Below are 25,114 nucleotides of genomic sequence, written 5' to 3'. Positions count from 1 at the left end.
CGGGGTTGTGCTCAAAATTGTAGTCCGAAATTACAGAAGTCATATAGATAAAGGCAACAGTAGTTTACCGCTGTTCAAAATTCATAAATCGATAGAGAAAAAAACAAATCCGGGTTACAAACTAAAACTGAGGGAAACGTATCACATATAAGAGAACTACGACACAACAGAGACACAACACCGAAACGGAACACGCACATAAACAAACTTTAATGTAACAATTGCCATTTTCCTGACTTGGTTTTGTGGCATGCCAAACCTCCCGCTTTAATTATTATGACATTCAAATGACAACATTACGCGACAGGGTTACAATAAATAAACAGATAAATGGGAGAAAATACAGGACAGAGAAACAAACGAATAATAGCCATCAAAAGGTAACAGGTTAAAACATATTTCTATACTCCAGACGCGCGCTACGTCCACACAAAACTATGATCAGATGTAAAAACGGTTAAAATCCATAACAACTACAAAGTTGAAGATCGCCGAGGACCAAAAGTTCACAAAATTTGTGGGGCCAGGGTTATCTGCCTGGGACACAAACATCATTACTATCAAGAATAATACAAAGTTTTGCAAACAGTAAATTTTATAAAATGACTAAATAATAGATATACATGATTAAACTGAAGTGGTGACTTGCTATAGAATAAAAACGAATACATTACAAAATCTAAGCCCTGTTTTCCATAGTCAATGCAATGCCCAAAGTGACGTCTTATTTAAATTTCTAAAACGTGTTCCGAAAAACAAGAAAGAAATTGGATGAAACTCAAGATTAGATTTGTATGACTTATCTAACTTATATTAATATAGGTAGTGGCAGATCCAGGGGGTTGAGGTCCCGAGGATTGAAACATTCCTTTTTTTTGGACGATCAATGCATTTGAATGGGGACATATTGTTGGAACGCTCCTAACCCTTTTGAAATGGCTGGATCCAGCACTGTATGCGTTTACAAGTCTGGAACTATTTTTCCTAAGTTGCATGACGCAACCCTTGTGCAATATTATAGACTCTTTGTTATATGATGAATCCCAATTAAAAACCGATTGCAATAACGTATCAATTTTTTAAATAACCGGAAGTTCTATTAATCGTAAGCGGCTCTGAGAAAGGCACATCACTTTTTATATTTTACAAATCCCTGTTAATATACAAAAAAGTAATCAAACATCTGTATAGGAAGTTTTTAGTGTGAATCGAGGAGAATTACAGATTACAGTTTAGTAGTTAATGTACTATCAAATAGAAATTCATTATTATACTTGAGAAAATATATTGAGAATACTTCCACTTCATGTGTTCAAATCATCAGTGGGTGAATTTATTGGTTTCCTTCCTCTTCCAACAGATGCAATTTACAAACTATTCATTAGACAGTGCTTCAGTATATTTCATTTAGATGCCATTTCTTCGCCCCGATAACAAATCTTGTTCTTCATAACAAACATAACAAAGGCGATCATCGAGAGCTAATGTAGGAAGCAGCATGGCTTAAAGCATCAATTACCAGGTTCAGAAGTAGCGGACGACGTTAACGGTGATGGTTGATTTCTGCCAATTATTAGGTTCAATCAACAAACAGCCTTGCCAGGAACCAATCTAAATGCTTCGTGATCACATCAAACAAAACGTGTATAGTTTCACAATATTTCCTGACTGGCATTAAGGAAACAAGGACAAAGTATGTAGGGACTTACACAATTCATCTTTATTCATTACGGTTGCATGTCTTTATTTGATGTTTCACTATATCATTTTTTTATCTTACATATAATTGCCAATGAAAAAGGTAGCGATACATACATATTATATAAAACTGCATTAACCAGATTCATTAAGTCATTTAGACAGTTTGGTATCGGAATTTATTTTAACAATAATTTAGATATTCATGTAAAGTCTAATTTATATTAGAAAAATTAAAGATTCCTTTTTAAAAATATTAAAGATTCCTTTTTAAAAATATTTTTAACCCCCTTTCACGATTCTGTGACTTCGGAAAACGTAAATCATCCCTAGTTTTTGAATGGGTTCGTGTTGCTTAGTCTTTAGTTTTCTATGTTATGTCTTATTTACTATTATTTGTCTGTTTGCCTTTTTTTCATTTTAAGCCATGGCGTTATCAGTTTATATTCGATCAAAGAGTTTGACTGTCCCTCTGCTTTTCTTTCGCCCCTCTGTTGTCTCTAGACAGGTTAAATGTAAAAAAATATTCACATATATTCTATAGTTTTCCTGAAATCTCTTTGAACAATCTTCATTGAATATATTTTCGATTAAATGACTAAGTCTTGAGTTGACACAATGCATATGGCAGTCTTAACAAATGTCCCACTAGTATGACAGTACTTTCAAATCCAATCAATTAATAATAAGACTTAAGTATGTGTATAGTTTGACAGGAGATGTGCTTGGTGAAGAACAATGAAAGTTTAATCAATTATTTAGACATACTTTTTTAATTTGCAGGAGTAAACCAAATTCAAAAAGCGTATCGATGCAAATAAACTTATCATAAATTTACGCATGACAAATACTTCATGAACAATCACATCAAAATAAGTCCATAATTAGTCTACTAAGTTGAAAGGTGGGAAGTATTGACTGTCTTATGACATGGTTATAGGAAAACAATTTGTGCTTTACAGCAATTAGCAACCTACGAAAATGTGAAGTAAATGTTTCGGTTCGTAAACGAGTTTATAGATGTTTTGTTTTGTTTTCTAAATATATTAAACTCAGAATTGATCGTCTCAATTCAAAACAAACATGGTTGTATGATTATTATACGTTCGGTTCAACTAAATAAACGCTTCGGGGAAGTCTTCCGCCTCGGAAGTAAAAATGATACAATTACATATCCTAGGGCCCATCCATGGTGAGGTGGACATAAAGCTGGCATGTTATTGTCATTACAACTCAGTTTGGGACTTAACAGGTATGTTAAAATTCTTATTAAATGCAACAAGAGAAATGAATTTTGACACTTATCGCGTACTAAATAATTTTGATAACAATATGACCTGATACTTATATTGTATTATTATGAGGTAATTATATACTCTAGATTGATTAAGTTATCGGGAGGTAAGTGGTCTAAATTGGTTCTAATTACTGATATTGTTCTCAAATTAAGATAGTCAATAATTGAGGAGATAAAAGGTTTATAAAGAGATTTTCAGTTACATAGTTGGACATTGTCATGGCTGAAAAAATGGAAGTTAACACCTCGGTTCATATCCGGGTTTTATACATTTTGATATTTGGGCTTTATTTTGGATTTTTTATTTTACTATACTGTAACAATGCCTTATGGTGGAAAGTTGACAGTTTTGATAGTGTTAATCGTAATAATGACGATAACAGCAATCATAATCCTAAGATTTCAACTGAGAATGTATTACTGAACGAATCCACACGATTGAAAAGAAGTGAGACTTTTAGAAGTCCGGTCATCCAAACGGTAAGGAAATGTTTTAAATGTTCTTCTGTTTGTTTAATAATTGTCCAATATATTAAAAAAAAGTTAGAGTACTGCTTGAATAAGGTTTAGATATACATTCTAGTGTTTTTATCACTTTAATTGGAAGTTTCAATAATATGGTACAATTTAAAATTTCCTAGTCATATCATTATGCATATGTTAGAGCACAAAGGAAAATTTCAAACAATTACATTGATATCTTTCCTGAAACCATAGGTTTATAGAGATTTGAAAAGAAGGAAATGCATTTCTGCTCGTTTTTCCATAAAATTGAATTGAAAAGATCGAGCGTCAAATCTTTGTTGATAAACATTACAATAATTCATGGACCTATGGGCGGTACGGATAGTAAAATACGTACTGCCAAACATTTAAATGGCCTATATAACATGCTAAAAACAATATAAATGTTCATATAAACCCACTAAGAAGGCTATATTATTCTTCAATTATCTAAAAATCAATTTTATTGTACAAAAACTTTCATATTTAAAAAATCCACCATGGCCATAATGCGAAACTAAAATTCTAACTGTGTATTGCTACCTTATCTTCATAACTTTAACCCGAACATACCAGCGACGTTATGATATAAAACGTGAAGTTAATAAGTTTGACCCGAACTTTTGAAGCCATCTTCTTGTTTACTAATAAACCAGGAAAACACTTGTTCCTATCATGCAAAGTACGGAAGAACAATCCGTTCAACTATTATATATTTGTCTGCGTAATAATATTATTCCATGTCAGCTTCTTGACCCAGCATGATACCTATTTAAGAGAACCTGATAAGGAAGTACACAACTAATTCATGGTCCCATTGGTTTCTATGTTAAATTCCTCCATTTCAAGTAGGCACACCTCTTTTATTTTAAGTTTAAATAAAGTGGCAATCATTACACGTCAAAGCAACACTTTATGGTGTCTTGTACTGAAAAAATTAACATACCTTTAATGGCATAAAAGAAAAAACTGGTTCCCGGAACTTCGGATGATCACCAGTCCGTCAGCTTTCATTTGATGCCAAAAATACCTAAATATCCTTCACATTTTGACAGTTACACACATGCGTAGAAACTATTTTGTGTTAAATATGTACTACTTTCTGGTATGTGCTTTCTGGCCGGGCCCGAATTAGAGGTGTTACACCATAATCTGTACAAGATGATCAGTTGTGTAATAGGAGATAGGCACAATGGTATTAGAGAATCAGTTCTGTCAAGAACAACGTGTATCAATAGTATTTTGAATGATCAGTAGTGTAAATAAAGGCAAAAGTAGTATACCGCTATTCGAAATTCCTGGGGACACCTGATTAAATCGGTGGTGTTGGTTCCTTGCCAACATCCGATTAACACCTCTTTATCTGGGCGGTGTGTCATCCAATATAGTATTTTTTTTATTCCACTAGTTTTCATGTTGTTAGACTATCCGACTGGTAGAATCCTCTGGTACAGATTGTCCACCAGCAGAGAAAAAGACAAAAATGCATGGATGCCAAGAGGTATGAAAGGAACCAAAGCATGTTTTAAATTGTACAAACGCTATTATAAGGTTATCAGTTGTTTGAAAAGAAACAAGCAGAGTCATTGGTTAATCAGTCGTTTAAAAAATGAAACAAACCTTACCATTTGATAACCAGTCGTGCACATAAGAAACAAACGTTACCGTTGGATGATCAGTCGTGCACATAAGAAACAAACGTTATCATTGGATGATCAGTAAATGTTATCATTGGATGATCAGTCGTGCACATAAGAAACAAACGTTACCATTGTATGATCAGTCGGGCACATAAGAAACAAACGTAACCATTTGATAACCAGTCGTGCACATAAGAAACAAGCGTTACCATTGGATGATCAGTCGTGCACATAAGAAACAAACGTTATCATTAGATGATCAGTCGGGCACATAAGAAACAAATAAAATTGAGAATGGAAATGGGGAATGTGCAAAAGAGACAACAACCCGACCATAGAAAAAAAAACAACAGCAGAAGGTCACCAACAGGTCTTCAATGTAGCGAGAAATTCCCGCACCCGGAGGCGTCCTTCAGCTGGCCCCTAAACAAATATATACTAGTGCAGTGATAATGAACGCCATACTAATTTCCAAATTGTACACAAGAAACTAAAATTAAAATAATACAAGACTAACAAAGGCCAGAGGCTCCTGACTTGGGACAGGCGCAAAAATGCGGCGGGGTTAAACATGTTTGTGAGATCTCAACCCTCCCCCTATACCTCTAGCCAATGTAGAAAAGTAAACGCATAACAATACGCACATTAAAATTCAGTCCAAGAGAAGTCCGAGTCTGATGTCAGAAGATGTAACCAAAGAAAATAAACAAAATGACAATAATACATAAATAACAACAGACTACTAGCAGTTAACTGACATGCCAGCTCCAGACTTCAATTAAACTGACTGAAAGATTATGATTTCATTATATGAACATCAGGCACAATCCTTCCCGTTAGGGGTTTAGTATCATACCATCATAACATATATGAGAAGAACATAACCCGTGTCATGCCAACAACTGGTTTTTGAATAAATGTGTTTAGTTCCGATGCAAAGACCCTATAAGTGAATCAATATTAACGCCAAAATATGCAATCTTTAATGACCTGACAACAGTATCGTAACTATATCCCTTCTTAATAAGTCTATTCAAAGGTTTTGTTAGTTTTTGAGGTGAATACTGACACCTTTGTGCTTTATAAAGAATATTTCCATAAAAAATTGGATGTGAAATACCTGAACGTATAAGAAGTCTGCATGTTGAGCTATATTTACGAATGATGTCCTTATACGTTACCATTGGATGATCAGTCGTGCATATAAGAAACAAACGTTATCATTGGATGATCAGTCGTGCACATGAGAAACAAACGGTACCATTGGATGAACAGTTGTGTAAATGTAGTAGTATCCAACGGTACCATACGATGATAAGTTGTGTGTAAAGGTTAGATTATACCATTGGAGGATCCATCGTGTAAATAATGAAGTGGCAAACGATTTTTAAATATCATCGGTTATGTAAAAACAGACAGTCGATAAAATTGTCAGTTCAGTTATGTAAAGGAGGAAAAATTCGATGGTTTATTGTGTAAAATATCAAGATCAAAACGGTACCTTATTACAGACAAGCTGTACCAGTTGTGTACGAAAGAAGAGACAAACGGTACATTTGAATGCGCAGTCATGTAAAGAAAGAAAGTTAGACTCTGCCATTGGAAGATCGCTAGAACAGCAACAAATCCAATATCATGACGTTTTGCTTGATCTATTACTTAAATTGTAAAAAAAGATGACAAACAAAACAACCTAAAGATCGGATACTGGTTTTGTATATGTTTACTGACTTGGTAAATGCATACAAGATTCTGTACTTTGAATAAACACAAATATGTTAACGTGTTTTTACCTATAAAAAAAATGTCTAAGGGCTATTCTATCCGTCTATCATTGGGTGACAGAAAATGGCAAGATTGCAAACTGTGTTTTGTCCATCTACCTTTAACGCATTATTACTATGTTATAAAGATAATCTTTCCAATGAAATTGACATGCAGCATTTTGCAATATATTTTAGACCAATATTTTACCTAATCATAGTATCTATGAAATCAATAGGAACGAATAAAAATGACAATAACCTATAATTCTCCCATTTTCCTGTATAATGTTTTAAACCAAAGCTTTATCATCGAGCTCGTTATAAGCTTATCGCATACCTATACGAGAATACGTAACATAATTATAACATTTCATATCTTTATAAGCACGCTATTTCTAAATCTAATAATTATTATCTATGGAATTATTTTTTTAATTATAAATGATGCAATATCATAAGTTGCTCACAAGTGCATGAAGCAATTACTCTTAATTGGTCATAATACTGTCATTTGATTTTAATATTTTATTCTTAACAATATTAATTCTACAATCCATTCTAACAGTCTAACATTAAACGTTAATGTTATTACTAATGTCGTTACAGTGCCGATCTAAAGCATTTTATTAACATCTTTTTTTTATTTCTTAATCTCTAACCTTATTGCCTAAAATTTTGAGTGTGACTCATTTGATTAAATTGCATTTCATCTTTAAAAAAATTTCACAAAAATCATGATACATACATATTTGATATAAAAGAGTGACGAAAGATACCAAAGGGACAGTCAAACTCAGAAATCTAAAATAAACTGACAACGCCATGTAATCTTTTATAAATTGCAAGTGGCTAGTTTCATTCATCAAACTTAGAGATCAATTTGTACAAGACTGGCATTCTTTTCTTGAAAACTCACCAAAAGCACTAAATTACAAACTTTGTAACGACTTTTTTTATGAATTGCATTGAAGAAAACCGGAAACATTGTCTATCACATTATTATTTAAAAAATGCAAATATTATCAAATACAAACAGATTTTGTCTTCAAAAAAACAAATCAGAATTGATTAAACTATGTAAATTCATAAAGATTATTCAAACATGTGTAAAGGCTCCTGGCTAAAATGGACTTCATATATTGTTTTAGCAACTATTTTGTTTGTTCGGTTTTGTTGTAAATATTGTACAGAATTGTCTTTTCTATACCTATGTGTATGATGTATTTAGAATAAAGATATATAAATAAAACAATTGATTATTTCCTACAGTATAATATGAGTAAACAGAATTTTGATTATATCATATATTTCAGATTTCATTTTTTCTCAAGAAAATTAGAATCAAATAGTTATCAAAGGTACCAGGATTATAATTTAGTACGCCAGACGCGTGTTTCGTCTACATAAGACTCATCAGTGACGCTCATATCAAAATATTTATAAAACCAAACTACTACAAAGTTGAAGTGCATTGATGATCCAAACATTCTTCAATTTAAAGTGGTACCATACACCTTGACTTAAATTACGCTGGCTCTTATAATTTTCATCATAATGAATACACTGGCAACAATATGAAATTTGAAAAAAAAACAATTGAACCACAAACTTTATCGGAAGTATTATATTGGTTATATACTATTTGACAACACTTATTTATATCATTGAGAAGCTTCATTTCTCCTTAACAATAGAATGTTATTAAAGTTTTTGGTGGGGTTTGTGTTGCTTATTCTTTAGTTAATATGCTGTGTCATGTGTACTATTGTTTGTCTGTTTGTCTTTTTCGCTTTTAGCCATGGCGTTGTCGGTTTGTTCTCGATATGTGAGTTTCACTGCACTTCTGGTATCTTTCGCCCCTCTTATTAAAACGTTCAGTTTATTTTCAGAGTTAATTCACTGTTACAGTAGTATTATGCACCACCTTTAAAAATCATGCTCTGCCACAATTGATGAAATGTCTATGCCAATAAGATAACAATAGCAAACAGACATAGTATACAGTATCAAGAAATGATCGTAGTTACTTGTCACAAGGACAAATATTATGTAACAAAAGTCTGACTGAGTGGCCTCTTGTTAATAAAACCTGTGCTGCATCTAATCACACACCGTAAAAATACTCTGAATTACAATAAAAGGTTGACTGACTGAGTTGGATGTCTGAAACTGTGGTGCAAACTAACTGTTGCGACTCTGGAATTAACGATGAATTATTCAATAATTCAGCATGGAATACTTTTATTACAGATGGAGTGTGTTCAGTGTGAAGTCTTAAGTCAAAATCTAATTCATCAAAATTCTAAACAACTATTTATTCAAAATTAAATTGACAAGAATACCCAAAACCAATATCTATTAATCTGATTGATGTTGTTCATTGTAAAAGATCATACTATTTTTTAAACTCTAAAGAAGTAAGTTGAATTGATAATCTGATTTTAATCATTATGATCATACAGGTATGATGAAATAAGTGAATTGTCACTGAAAAGGTAACATAATGTTACGTGTCACTCAATTTCCAAACTGAGAATTTCAAGGAAGCGTATTAGTACACATTAAGTAAACGTTATGGGTAAGAATAGCAACCAAAATATCAGACACAACAGATTTGAGTCCAAAATGCCAAAATTGTAAACATACATGAATGTAAAGTGAAAAGCAAAATCACAAAACGTTCAAACACATCAAACGAATGGATAACTGTCATATTCCTGACTTGGTACAGGCATTCCCTATAAGTCCAAAATAGAGATCGGTGCAAACCCATGTTTCTATGATTTGATAACGGATTCAAATTACATTGTTGGACATATACAGTTAAAAGGGATATGTCTCCAAAATAAACACAGACTGGAAACTTTTTTCTATATCATAAATAATCGTTGGTGAACAAAACAGGTGCAATTTGGGTACCTTCACGTTACAAGCATTAAAGTTAACTATAAACATTGTTCAAATAAAAAATGGCAAAATGTCCAATGATTTGAATATAGTTATATAGCAATGAATCGACTAAAAGTGTGCTCTTCCAGCACAGATAAATCGAACGATACCATAAGAGGATGATCAGTTGGGTAAAAAAGAGACATTATTTGAACCTTTATAAATGTTGTCCAAAGAAGGAAAGATGCGATGGTATTATAAGATGGTTAAGTATGTAGCGGGGGAAGCGTCCAATGGTATTTAAAATGGGATGTTTTAACTATAAGAATTTAGCTGTTTTTCTTTCATTGTTCGTTGACAGAAAAGGGCAAGGTTGCAAAACTATGTTTTTGTCAAAAAACCTTTCGCGGATTGTTATTATTGTTATAAAGATAAACATCCTATTGAAAATGAAATGCAGCCTTTTTATATAGTCTAAAAATCTTGAAACTTAATACTACGTAAAATGGAAATTGAAAATAGAAATGGGGAATATGACAAAGCAACAACAACCGACCAATGCCTGTACCAAGTTATAAATATAACAGTTGTTTTCCATTCGTTAGATGTGTGCCCTTTGCTATTTTATAAAGGATTTCCCATGGCGTTCGTATTTTTGTTATTTTAATTTGTACTTTAATATATTATATATATTATACGATAAATAGTGTAAAACAAGAGTATTAGATAATAATCCACGAAATCAATAGGAAAGAATAAAAATGACAATAATTTTTAATGCTCTTTTTTTTTTTTTTGTATGAAATTTTAAATCAAATCTCTGACATCGATCTCATTATAAGTAGAAGTCTGTAATTACAACACTTTATTCTTTCATTCCAAACTATTGCTAAATCTAATACATATATTCAGAACGCTAGTCTTGATTCTAAAGTACGCACTATCATAGGTTGCTGGTAAATCCACGAAGTAATTACCTTTAATTGGTCTTAAATAATAAATGTTCACAGTTGGTGTAAATATTTTATATCAAACAATATCAATTTTACATTAATTCTAACAATCCAGTGTCATTACAGTGTCGATCTAAAGCATTTTATCATGCTCCCAACAACTTGATTAGGATCCGTATTTTATGCCCAACCTACATGTGTTTTATGTCCATTATGTTTTCTGATCTGTTGGTCCGTTCGTCTGTTCGTTCGTTCGTCTTTCCAGTTTCAGGTTAAAGTTTTGGTCGAGGTAGTTTTTGATGAAGTTGAAGTCCAATCAACCTGAAACCAAGTATATATGTTCCTTATGATATGATCTTTCTAATTTTAATGTCAAATTAGAGTTCTGACCCCAATTCCATGGTTCACTGAACATAGAAAATGATAGTGCGAGTGGGGCATCCGTGCACTGGGGACACATTCTTGTTTTCTAAGTTTTTAACTTGTTTGCTTAGTAGATATTTCAGTATGACTAATGTGACTTATTTGGAAATGGATATAATATTATATCATGCAATATTATATATATATATATATATATATATATATATATATATATATATCGATTGAAATGTATAAATATTTTTAAAAGACTTTCATTCTTTTTTTCAACCGTTTTTATTTAAACATGCTCTCCAACATGTCCAACAAAAGATGAAAAGATTTCTCTGTCAATTATATCATAACAGGTACATACAAACATAATAGACAAATATTATTCGCTCTTATTGACATCATTCTCAATTTACCTAAACTACTGATGTAAAATGAATACCGTGCATCACTTTAAAATCGCTTTATTTCATAAAAATGTTATACAAAAACGTCATGTATATGAGTTCGTGTTTACTGACTATCATTGACTTTAAGACTTTAAGACTTTTGTCCGGCTACTTATCAAGAATTTGTGATGAGACCCGTTTAAGGGAAAAGGTCAATTTACTTTTGAACCTTAGAGCCATTAGAACCTTGGCTCATTAGCAAGTTTTTCTAAGAACATTTGACAATAGCAAAATCATTTCTATTGTTGTTAAATTTAGTTTTACATCCCAGCTGTTTTAGATTAGACGAAAAAACATTAACAATTCAGAACGCCACACAACCATTACAATATACCTTATTACCATATGATGCATACCCTTTATGACCCCGAACACGATGAGTAGATATCTAACAATGTCAACTCGCCCATATTGCCAATCGGCCCACACTATATCGCCACTTTATAAAAAAAAATCGCCCCACTTTTGAAAAAGTGTAAAATCAAATTGAACAATCAGTCTGACAACTCACTTATTAACGAAAAAGGTTTAAACCCCACTACATAAAGGTCTGCTAACTCGCCCCACTTATAAAAAGATCTTGCTTCCTTTAAGTATGTTAAATTACTTTAAGGTCATATCCAGTCGTCCTGGTGTAGTGGTATGTGTCGTGGCTTGATATGCTTAAGGCCTTGAGTTCGAATCCCAGCATATACACTGGATTTTGTCTACGTACATTTTGATAGATAGTCTTTTCCGTACAATTAATTTTAAGTTTTATAGTAGATTTGATATCCCCATCCAAAATGTTACAGAACAAACGAAAGCATGCATAACAAAGAAATTCAAACTGGGCCGATCTAGTAGGATCCTGTTAGAACAAAGGACCACTATGAAAACAACCAACTGATCTGCATTGAAAAACGTAATTGAATAGTAAAATGTCGAGACGACAAACTATTTGTATCTTAGATAACCAAATATATCTTGATACGTGAAATGTGTTCATGCGAATTATCTATATAATATATCTTCATTTCAGGAAATTAAGTGTTGAAGCGTCAACAACAGCTAAGATCTAGGATCTTGTTTTTAAATCCCATTGTCATTTATTTTTCTTATATCCCCATATAGTGATAAAAGCAGTACAATGTATTAATTATTATACAATATCCCCTTACAAAAGTCTCCTGGTAATTCTCAGTAGATAGATATGTACGATACAGTATTACGTGCTTACAAAACGTCATATCTGGATTAACCTTCATCAGATATGCTACAGACAAATTTTGGGAAGTAAAAATACAAAATATAAAGGGATCCTGAACATAAAGATCAATGTTTGTAGTTGTCTGATTTTTAATAGTGTTGGTGACTGTGTACATGGAGAATACAGTGACACATACATTTTATAGAAGATATTGCTGACCCTTTTTTTATTTAAACAAGTTACATTTGTAATATATGTTCTATTTTTTAAATCAAACATGGTAAAAAATAGTACCGTTGTATAGAATGAAATTCAAAACAGTGTGGCTGTGGCCATTGATTGACACATTAAATTCATCCATTGACTGGGACAATTTATGTGAACGTTTGTATGTAACGACCACTGCTCACTATGTACTTTTTAAAGAAACTTAAACTATGGGGTCACTAAAGGTTCTCAACACCTTAATAAAGTAATTCGAAAAATTAATCAGAAATAACACGATGTTTTGATTTATATCAATTATATAAATCAAAACATAAAGGTTATTCCTGATTAATTTTTCGAATTATTTTATAATTAAAGGCGTTAAGAAACCTTTGGTGACCCCACAGTTTAAATGTCTATAGTTGGTACGTCGTGAACAGTGGTCGTTACAGACAAACGTTCACGTAAATTGTCCCAGTCAATGGATGAATTTAATGTGTCAATCAATGGCCACAGCCACACTGTTTTGAATTTCATTCTAATATAGATGTTTATATTAATCATTGTAAAAGATGACAAAGAGACAACAATCCGACCAAAGAGCAGAAAACAGCCAAAGGCGCTAGTGGTCTTCAACTCAACGAGAAAAAAAACCCACCCGCTTTAGCTGGCCCCTAAACAAAAATGTGTATAAGTTCATATACTCAAACAGATTCCGGGTTGGTATTTAAATTTTATAATGATCATTTTGTGTACTTAATTTTAAACGATGATACTTTTTTTTGCACAAAAATATTAATTCAAATCAAATTTAGTAGAAAATCGTAGAATTAATCATCTCGAAAGTGTAATTAATTTTAACAAAGAAACAAATTGTCAGATTAACGTTTTATATCCTACATCTCTTATGAGATAAATTCGTGTTTAATGTAAAAGCTGAAAAATGAGCTTTTAGAAGACAATTCTCGTTCAAGGTAATCCCGCGAGAGTCAATTCGTTTTATGTATTCTAAGCAAACCAACTGTTTCAATAACTCTTTCAGAAGTTGTTTTTAAAACGAGATAACTTTTGGAATCACTTTAGTAATGTTATAGTTATTTTCTAAGAAGAAAAACTCTTTTATGGATGAACAAAACAAAAGATACATTAACAGTTCCGTAATAAAACTACATTTGAATTACTGGTAAATATTGATCTCTATGCATGTCAATAGTAATGGAATCGTAAAATATTTATTCCTTTTCAACACTTTAATTGTGTAAGGAACCGGGTCTATGTTTGTTGGTCAATCAGATAACAGTCCTGAATGCTCTTATGATTGCCATATATCGACCTATAAGTACAAATAAAGCCGTCCGATTGTGTCTAATTAATATATCACACATATCTGATCAAAGGTGTTAAAATCTATACTGCTTGAATGCTTACTAGCTGAGAAAAAGCTTCTAATTTACTTAAGTGTACCGTTAAATTTTTAATTTGAAAGTATATTCTCCTGAAAAGACAAAACCTACTGACTTTCTGCAAAGATTTATACAAACATTTTTTTGATTTGGCATAAACTTAGTTCAATAGAGTCAACCGAACGAACGAAGTGCCTAATTTTTTTATTCGCATGGAAAATGAAGTCATGTAGTTTAGCATTAAACACTTTTCCTAATGAGAGGTAAAGTACTGACTATGAAATATTTGTTACAAGCTTTTGATGGTTGTTTGTCTCGCCCGTGAAAATATCACGGAGCGAGACTTGGGTGTCTGAGTTGTTAATACACATAAACAGTAATGAGTATGCCGTCTATTTGAGAATGAGGTTTATTTGAGAATGAGGTATAATAACATTTATACATGGTATACGGTTGAATCGGTCTGCATACCTATCAACTGTTGCATATGCGACCCCTCAATTTCCATCATGATCCACTGATTATACGGTTGAATCGGTCTGCATACCTATCAACTGTTGCATATGCGACCCCTCAATTTCCATCATGATCCACTGATGGCAACATATACATGTTACGTTTTCTGATCATGAGTGTATTTTATTTTAGAATTCGTAATACAGCATTAACATATAAAAATTCAATAGACTTATCAGCAACGTTCAATTAAAGCAAGTTAAAATGCTTTTACGGAAGCCACATGTGAAGCAGGATTATTATGCTCACCCTATTGACATGCTTGCGATCACCTCATATTTATGTTGGTCATACTTTAGATTTTGTTGTGTTTTGTGAACTGTTGATGGTCTCCTGGTCGGATTTTTTACTTATAGATGTAAAATTCTATATCATTTGGTCTGATTGTCTAATTTGGATTCATTGTATTTCTTTTTATCTTAACACCATGATTGAAATTCTGATATATTTTTTTTTCTCTTTTAAAGTATGGATACGGGTTTCTTTTTTTTTTTTAATTTGCCATGATGTTGTGATGCCGGATTTGTTTTATTTAGTAATCATTAAAGAAGGACATTCACTTCGAGGATATAACAATTCACCAAGCAAATCCATTCAGACATATTTCACGGTGATCATCTATACTATTAAACGAGAAGACCTCATTTTTGGTGTCGCTTCTCTTCTTTCCAGAATAAATTAATCAACACGCCTCTGTGTCCTATATGTACAGTGCATAGTCGCATTTGTCATCCATTCATATGATTATTCAGATTGAGTTATTTTAGGAGAAAAACGAGAAAAAAGGCATCCGGATATTGTCCCGTCATTGTACGAAATTTTAAGTCAGATTAGACTTCCGGTTTGCGTTTTTTCTGTATACTTTGAACATACATATACTACGAATAAGGTGTATTTTCAGAATTTTATCTGCTATCATTTTCAAGTTTACTATCCACGGCGGTCACAGAGTTTATTAAATAGAGAGGGTCTGTATACTATATCAATGATCACCATGGATCGATTAGTAAACTTAGAATTGAAAGTAAATACACTTTATTTATATAGTAATGAATGTTCATAATATACAGAAAAGCGCTAAAATTATTCATGTGAACTTTTGATACTTTTTCTGAAATTCTCCAGTCATTAAATCTTTTACAATATTCATTGATTACATAAAAAAAAAAGAAGATGTGGTATGATTGCCATGTTAGGACAACTCTCCACAAGAGACCAAAATGACACAGATATTAACAACTATAGGTCACCGTACGGCCTTCAACAAAGAGAAAAGCCCATACCGCATACTCAGCTTCAAAAGGCCCGAAATGACAATGTAAAACAATGCAAACGAGAAAACTAGCGGCCTTATTTATGTACAAAAAATGAACGAAAAACAAATATGTAACACATAAACAAACGACAACCACTGAATTACAGGCTCCTTACTTAAATAAATGTTCATAACATACTAAATGTATGTTCATATTGAAATTGATAGAAAACCAAAAATTGGGAACTTTGGAAATAAAGGTGGAGGGTAAAAAACATTTTCCTGCCCCCAATAGCCTATGACTTATGATACTTTTGCTGAAATTCTCCAGTCATTCTGTATTTTACAAAATTCTTCCAACAACACTTTACATACTTTAAACTACGCTCTGAATGCCCGCGATTTCGCGGGTGTGTTCTAGTGTTTCTTAAACTGCTGAGAGTGTGACATTCTATTTACCTTCTCGCCTTCAAATATAACTATTCTTCGATGACAGCTTACATTTTTAATGGGTCCTTAGCTACTTATGATTGCAGATTGAACGTGTAACTTTAAGAAAAGGATTACCAACAAGCACCATGATATTTCAAAACTTTAAAGTTTCTAATTCTACCACACTTTTTGGTTTGGATTACGTGCTGCTCAATCTTTTGTTTTCTGTGTAGTGTTTTGTGAACTGTTGTACGTCTATTCATACTTTTAAACCTTGAATGGTTTTGTTGTTGTTTTTTCTACGACTTGCTTAATTGGTGTTTACCAAGTTTTAATTGCCAATTTAATTAGGTTTATCTTTTTTTCTGACCTTTACTGTCTGAATAAAGGGAGATTTAATATAGGCTTTAAGATAGAGAGATAAAAGAACCTTAGTTTAACTTCGCAACAATACATATTTCCCCAGACCATACTTTAATATGTGTACGTAGTATCAATATAATGTTGATATCAATGCTTAGATCAAAGTTTAAAAGATAACCTTTCCAAATAAGATTGCATTCCTTAAAATATTCATAAAATTACATGCACGGATAATAGCTAACAAGCTTTCACAAAACATGAAGCTTCGTCAAATATTTACTCAGTGGAGTTGTTCTAATATTAAACTTGTTCTGGTTCAAATGAAACAAATGACTTTTTTATCAGTATAACCATCAAAAACAAACAATCCTTGAACATTAGGCTTGTTAATTCATAGTAATTTGGTAATACAGCTGCAACATGAGCTTGTTATCTTTAACCGTTACTGCAATAAATAAACATATAAATGTTTTACATATTAACTGCGTCTAATTTTTACCAGAGAACTAATTAGGCCACGCTTATTACATTTCACAGTCAAAATACGGTCATAAAAACTGGAACAAAATAAATAAAAATCAGAGTAATGACGATTGCGTAACTTTTCTAAATTTGTGAGTTAATAGAGCAAGGAAGGAATTTTTTTTTAATAATCGTAAAATGTTGAAAACTAGAATGAAATTCAAAACAGTGTAGCTGTGGCCATTGATTGACACATTAAAATCATCCATTGACTGGGACAATTTAGGTGAACGTTTGTATGTAACGACCAATGCTCACTATGTACTTTTTAAAGACACTTAAACTATGGGGTCATTATTCAGAAAAATATTCAGAAATAACACGATGTTTTGATTTATATCAATTATATAAATCAAAACACAAAGGTTATTCCTGATTAATTTTTCGAATTATTTTATAATTAAAGGCGTTAAGAAACCTTTGGTGACCCCACAGTTTAAATGTCTATCATAGGTACGTCGTGAACAGTGGTCGTTACAGACAAACGTTCACGTAAATTGTCCCAGTCAATGGATGATTTTAATGTGTCAATCAATGGCCACAGCTACACTGTTTTGAATTTCATTCTATGTCAAAGCACAAACAGATAATAATAATTAAAAAAATCAAATATGCTGTGGCACACCCTTCTTCTACACAGTTGAAATATTTACTCCATGGTGTATGGTAGTTTTTTTATTGTCACGATCCTTCGTATTACCTGATTTTGAGTAGTAGCCGTATACCTAAAATTAAAGTTACACACTCTTAAAACCAATGAACTGCTCCATGTGACGCAGGATCTGCTAACCCTTCCGGAGCACTTGAGATCACCCCCAGTTTTTGGTGGAGTTCGTGTTGCTTAGTCTTCAGTTTTCTATGTTGTGTCTTCTGTACTATTATTTGTCTATTTATCTGTTTTATTTTTAGCCATGGCGTTGTCAGTTTATTTTCGATCTCGGAGTTTGACTGTCCCTCTGGTATCTTTCGTCCCTCTTTTGTAGAAGTGTATTTATAGGATAAAATAGATATGGTGTATACAATAACGGGAAAGCAACTCGAGGATGAAAACAAGAAGACCAAAAACGCTGTATTTAAGATTTAAATAAAGCTTTCACCTAAGATACGTTTATTAAAAAAAAATCACAGAGAGCTTTAAAGGGTAGAAACAAATTTTTTTACTGATGTGGACCTGGAACAAACTATTTACTAATACATGTGTACGTTTATATATGAATATGTGCATAGTTAGCAACACATTCTTATATCTCGATGATTGGAAATAAACTATTGGGCAGTGTTAAAGGCGCGATGACATAATTCAATTTTTAATGATGAGTTCGAATATAGATTGCCTGAAATGTTGAAATATTGAATATATAACATCAATATAGTTAATCAGTTTATCACTTTCAAGTAAAACAAACTCATCATAGACGCCAGGACTAAATATTGTTTTTACGCCAGACGTGCGTTTCGTCTACAAAAGACTCATCAGTGACGCTTGGACCAAAAAAAGTTAATAAGGCCAAATGAAGTACGACGTTGAAGAGCATGGGAGACCAAAAGTCATAAAAGTTTTGCCGAATACAGCTAAGGAAATCTATTCATGAGGTAGAAAGCCTTAGTATTTAAAAAATTCAAGAGTTTTGTAAACAATCAATTCATAAATATGACCATGTCAATGATAATTCTTGATTTTTCTGGCCAATAATTAAACTTTTTACATTTTTACTTTCAGACTTTGCAAGAATGCGCATATCTAACGAACATATGCAAGGAACAGAATTTAGGTAAGACATAACTGTCAGTCATGTGATTGTTTTGCTTTGCTTGTCGTTCCGTTTATAACTGCAAAATAATAAAATTTTATTTTTTTTTTCTTTCCTCAGAATAGATGCAAACGTGACAACCAAAATGAAAAAAAAACCATAAGGCTTACTTGTAAAGAAAAGTTTTCTCTGCTCCCAGCTTTAGGCACCACACAGGTTTGTGTGTCGTCGAGGGGAGCAAATCTTGTGAATTAAACAAATATGTAATTAAATCTTTTAAATGTTTCGAAATAATCGAAAATTCCGTATTGCTTATATGCTTTCTATGTATTTAGTTTAATGCTTGTAATTGCTTTATGAATTTTATGCTATTTTGCTCACATATTTTAGGGCTAAAAGGAGACAAAGGTAATTCAATATGAAATATGTTATAATATTAAACAACATCAATCCTGAACTTTGTCATATGCTATGTACTTCTATACATGTCTTCTGGTTACATGTTCTGTCGATTATAAAGCAGGCCATCCCCTTAAAACCCACGAATAACCCATTGTGTGTATTTATATAAAGCAGGTCATCCCCTAAAAATCCACGTATAACCCATTGTGTGTATTTATCATTATTGATTTAGTTTGCTTTATATTGTTATGGACTTTTTGAGTTCCTCAACGTTTGCATGTACGCCCGTGTCCATTCCTTTCGTCAGTTCTCCATAGGAAAAATTGCAATATATGTTTCTATTATGTTTAAAAAAAGTATGGAAACATATGTTTAGTCCCATATTAAAAGCATAAGAAACATATGAGAAACATATGTTTTTAAAAATTCATATGAAAAATATATGTTTTCAAAAAATCTTATGAAAAACATGTGTTCTTAAAACTCATTTGAAAAACATATGTATTTAAAAATCCTACGAAAAACACATGTTGCAATTTTTTCTTTATCGAATACTATTTCCATACTTCAAACATATCATCACAATCATAATCAAATCTATAGAGCATTTCTGGAAAATCTTACCGTTTTGTGAAAGATACAGGTTTTTATTTAATTAAATTTAAAATTAGAAACAAACATACCAAGTTTTGTCGCATTTAAAGTAAATTTCACTTGTAAGGATACATTTAACGCAGATTTATAATTTAATACATCTTCACTTTGGAAATAATCATCGCTTACCAGCGTTTTTTTTTTTTTTTTTTTTTTTTGCAATAATAAGGAGATGTGGTCTGATTGTGAATGAGACAACTTTCCACCAAAGTTGAAATGAAGTTGATATAATCAATACATGTAGAAGGTAATCGTATGGCCTTCAACAATGAGAAGACCCCATACCACATAGTCGGCTATAGAAGGCCCTGACTAACATGAGAAATACAAAACAGTTCGTTTGAGAAAACTAACGGCATGATTTATAATAAAACAATTTACGAAGAACAAACATGACTGACATGAACTAACAACAACCACTGAACTACATGCTCATGACTTGGGACCAGCACATATAAGATGTGGCGGGGTTAAACATATTTGAAGGCGCTAACCTCCCCCCCTCCTAACTTGGGACAGGAATGTAACATTTCAAAATAAGAACTAACTATGAAAAGGCTTAACTTATCAGATCAATACAAAACTGAAACAAAAACACAGACCGAAAGTGGTTTCTTCATTTTAACATGAACCCAATTGATAATTAGAATAAATGTGAAATATACGTAAATTAGAGAGCTACTCGAATACATGAAACAAACAATCATATATTAGGGTAACTATGTGTAAATCACAAGATAACTATATATACCATGGTGCATGCTGGGTAACTATGTGTACATCACAAGATAACTGTATATACCATAGTTCATGCTCTAAACTGCATTCTCTCTCGTAAAGTTATTAATTAATTTAACTAACGATCTGACTCAAACAACACATTCCCTAAATAACAAAACATTAAGATAGAAAAACAACCGCATTGACGTCTCTCTTGAACTCAACGCAAGAAGAAAAAAGGAAAACAAAACAAGCAATCATAAGGTTCGATACCTTCACACCAAAGTAAATATAGTGTTTGGCAACTAAATACCACCACTAGTTAAGGATGCTTACTTCGTAGTTTATGTATTGTTATATAATTTCAGAAACCTCAACCTCAATCATTCTACCATAAGTAAACTTTCAAATTGAAAAAGTAGCCTAGCATGACATTTTTTTTTTAATTATTTATTGTATGACAATTTCGACATTATTACAATTTAAACCATTTTCAATAATAACTTCATAGCTTGAATCAGTTGGGGTAGGGTATTTAGACGTGTCTTCTTACAAAGAAACTTTATGACTACTATTGATCAGGAAATTGTTAAAACTAATCCGGCGATAGAGCGATTAATTGCTGTTTGCTAAACGTCCAGTGGCAATTAGAAAAAAATTCCCCAAATGGTATAAACAACAGTTGGTTATAAATAAATCCCTTTAAGGTTAGAAAGCAAACAACCAAGCTGACATTAAATATAAAATAGATATTGTCTTATTGTTCATATTATGACTATTATATAACCAGTTACATAATTAGTCGTGAAGCTTTGCATAGTTTCATAGAAATTGTATCAGCATCCTAAACAATTTGATTTAAAGTGAGATAAGCGAAAACTTATAATTGATGACGTGCAGAATAACGATAGATTTTTAATATTTATAATAACTACCCTCAATATATAAGCGATTAGGTCTAAAATCCATTAAAAGTAAAAATCGTTTACCACCATGGATTTGAATCTCTATTGTTCTCCACGAATCAGATAAAATGTATCTCGTTGTTAGATTTCATTTGTTTTTAACATCGCAAAGCTTATCAAGCGTTTTTATGTTCAAAATTCAAATGTCGAGAGAGTTGTTTAACACGCGGTGGAGTAATAGACATATTTTTTTTAGTTTGTTAAAACGATATATTTAAAAAGCATTCTTATACGCTATTAGTTGAGTCGGTTGCATTGACCATTGTCGTCATTTCTAGGACAGTCTGATTATAAAAAATGTAGATCATGTTTCCTCCCTCTACTTTCAATAATCTGACAACACGTCGTTCTACTTTTTAATATTACTTTTCAGCCAATGAAATTTCAGTCATTACATTTCTGAAGGTGTGTAACAAAACCAGAGAAACCCGAAATGTCCTAAACACAAAACGTTGAACGGAGCATTGATCCGATACAGCAGAATCTATATCATGACAAGTATTGATTGAATGGTGGCCGGTTAAGGCCATTTCGCGTTTTCGCGTTTTCGCCCTATATAATATGATACGCGAAAACGCAAAATGGCCTTAATCGGACACCACATGATTGTAATCCGACGACAAAATCGGTTGAACTGAATGTTTCGACGCACATAGCTTACTGTTGGGGCATGAAATTGAACTGTAAACAATCGTTTTAATGTATATCTAAGCTAGTTGATATTTTCCTATTTAGGTGACCAGGGAGTCAGAGGAGAGAAAGGTGAATATGGTATGTCCGGAATGACTGGACCAATGGGACCCCCTGGTGCAGCTGGACCGCCAGGTAAGTAGTGGGGTATAAATGTTATACGACTGGCATGGACAATGGAACCCCCTGGTACAGCTGGTCTCTTTGTTAGAAATGGGTCTTAACTAAGGGCATACGATACAGTTACATGGGAGATAATGACGTTGCTAACGTAAAATGTTATTTTCGCGACGTCAAACTTTGACATATCGGGAAAAGATGCATTTTTCAACTGATTTTTATCATTCAAACTGAGTTAATTTGAAAACGAGTGCATGGACCCCCATTTTTTAAAACGAAATTTTGTTTCATTTTGCAGGGAGATTATATGGACCAAATTTTATAAAACTGTAAATAGTGCAATTTTTTTAATTTTGATAAATATACAGCAAAAAATGACGTTAGTTTCTGAATTCATGACCATTTGATAAATATGCGTTATTTCTGAACAAAAAGTGCATAGATTCTTTAGAATACTGATAAAATACAGAAATTACAAATTATCTAACAAAAAACAATTTGTGTTTCTCTTTTAAAACAAAAAAGTTATGTCTTTATTTCAAAAGGGAAGATACGGCCGCAAGTCCGAATTTTGAGAAAATATACAAAATTTCGACCTCATTTAACTCAAAAAGTAGCACATGAAGGTATATTTTTTATTACATATTTGATTTAATCAGGTAAAAAATAGCCTATATGCAAATTTTCATCAACTTGCAAATACGGGATCAAAACTGTATCGTATGCCCTTAATGTTATACCACTAAAAGGGCTTAGGCACCTCTTGTCCAGCTGGTATACCAGGTAATTGCTATGTCTTTTTCATGTTATACGATTGAGTGGACCAGTTTGACCCCGGACCTTCTTTTCTCCTGATTACTGCTGAGGATTATTTCGTTTCTAGTATAATTGTTTCATTTAATTTATGTGCTTCATTAGAATATTTACAGTATTTTTTTCTAGACTCATCGAAACATGTTCTTTAGAATATGGTGATTATATTTAAATTTAGTTCAATAAAATATTGAATGTGTCCTGAGAAATTTCTCTTCACTAGAAATAGCATTAATTGTATTTTTCTGCACCATATGAACATTTCAACAATTAGTCTCTTCCTTGATTCTCCATGCAAAAATATTAAAAATTCAAAACTTAGAATGAAATTCAAAACAGTGGGGCTGTGGCCATTGATTGACACATTAAATTCATCCATTGACTGGGACAATTTACATGAACGTTTGTATGTAACGACCACTGCTCACGACGTACCTACGATAGACATTTAAACTGTGGGGTTACCAAAGGTTTCTTAACGCCTTTAATTATAAAATAATTCGAAAAAATAATCAGGAATAACCTTTATGTTTTGATTTATATAATTGATATAAATCAAAACATCGTGTTATTTCTGATTAATTTTTCGAATTACTTTATTAAGGTGTTGAGAACGTTTGGTGACCCCATAGTTTAAGTGTCTTTAAAAAGTACATAGTGAGCAGTGGTCGTTACATACAAACGTTCACCTAAATTGTCCCAGTCAATGGATGAATTTAATGTGTCAATCAATGGCCACAGCCACACTGTTTTGAATTTCATTCTATTTAAAATTAAAGATTTGATGGAACCAAAAAGGTACACAAAAGTATAGCCAAAGCCGGTCAACTCTCAAAACCGAAAATGTTGATGCATGGGATTTATCAAACCTTAAGAAGGATTAAAAAAGTGATTAAGAAATTATTAAAATACATGCATTAACGAAAAATTCAATTGCCAAAGGGAGATCAAATAAGGTCTGTCCCTACAGGGAGCAACCATTTATCTTTAAAAGGGGATGGGGGTGGCATGCAAATATTTTATCTAGGTTTGCGACGCTATCAATCAATTTTTTTTTCTTTTAAAATTTAACACTATAAGTTATGAGGAGTTTCTTGATTCAGAATATTTTTTTGTCTTCTGCCTATCCACAAAGATGTTTCAGTCAAATTCGGGATCCGAATATTTTTTAGGAAAAAAACATAACCCACAACCCTTTTTAAATGAACGTTTTCTAAATAGGCAATAGTACTTATTTTACAAGATTAAAATTACAATGAAAATAGGTAAAGACAAGATTTAGAAAAAAGCCATTCACCAATAGTTGGCATTGCTCCGGATAAAAGCTAGAAACATCACACAAAGGTGGAACCAATGTTCTAAGATAATGTGGCATTTTGTCACAAAAGGTTGTAGAATTTATTTTTAAATGGCGTTTTCTAGGAAGAGATGGTGCTAAAGGTGACAAAGGAGAAAAGGGCCATGATGGTTTACTGGGATTTCCGGGCTATAAAGGAGAACCAGGTTTATGGATGTTCTCGTTGTTGTTATTCAATGTTTTGTTT

General features: G+C 32.3%; 1 protein-coding gene across 20 annotated transcripts in view; it reads left to right on the top strand.

Annotated features, from left to right (window-relative positions):
* Nucleotides 1-25,114, top strand: part of LOC143073699 (uncharacterized) — a 51,546-nt gene that overhangs the window by 15,850 nt on the left and 10,582 nt on the right. For 13 of the 20 annotated variants that reach the window (XM_076249457.1, XM_076249453.1, XM_076249448.1 and 10 more), the window contains exons 1-5: nt 3,210-3,475; nt 19,176-19,227; nt 19,597-19,614; nt 22,683-22,772; nt 24,993-25,073. In XM_076249457.1, the coding sequence (XP_076105572.1) occupies nt 3,215-3,475; nt 19,176-19,227; nt 19,597-19,614; nt 22,683-22,772; nt 24,993-25,073 (502 nt within the window). In that variant the 5' untranslated portion in view covers nt 3,210-3,214. Of the gene's footprint in view, nt 1-3,209; nt 3,476-4,918; nt 5,001-19,175; nt 19,228-19,596; nt 19,615-22,682; nt 22,773-24,992; nt 25,074-25,114 lie in introns of those variants that run through there. The other 7 variants (XM_076249455.1, XM_076249449.1, XM_076249456.1 and 4 more) reach the window with 6 other exon arrangements.

This window comes from Mytilus galloprovincialis, chromosome 4 (assembly GCF_965363235.1).
Source record: "Mytilus galloprovincialis chromosome 4, xbMytGall1.hap1.1, whole genome shotgun sequence".
NCBI lineage: Eukaryota > Metazoa > Mollusca > Bivalvia > Mytilida > Mytilidae > Mytilus > Mytilus galloprovincialis.
This window is presented reverse-complemented; position numbering and strand designations above follow the sequence as displayed.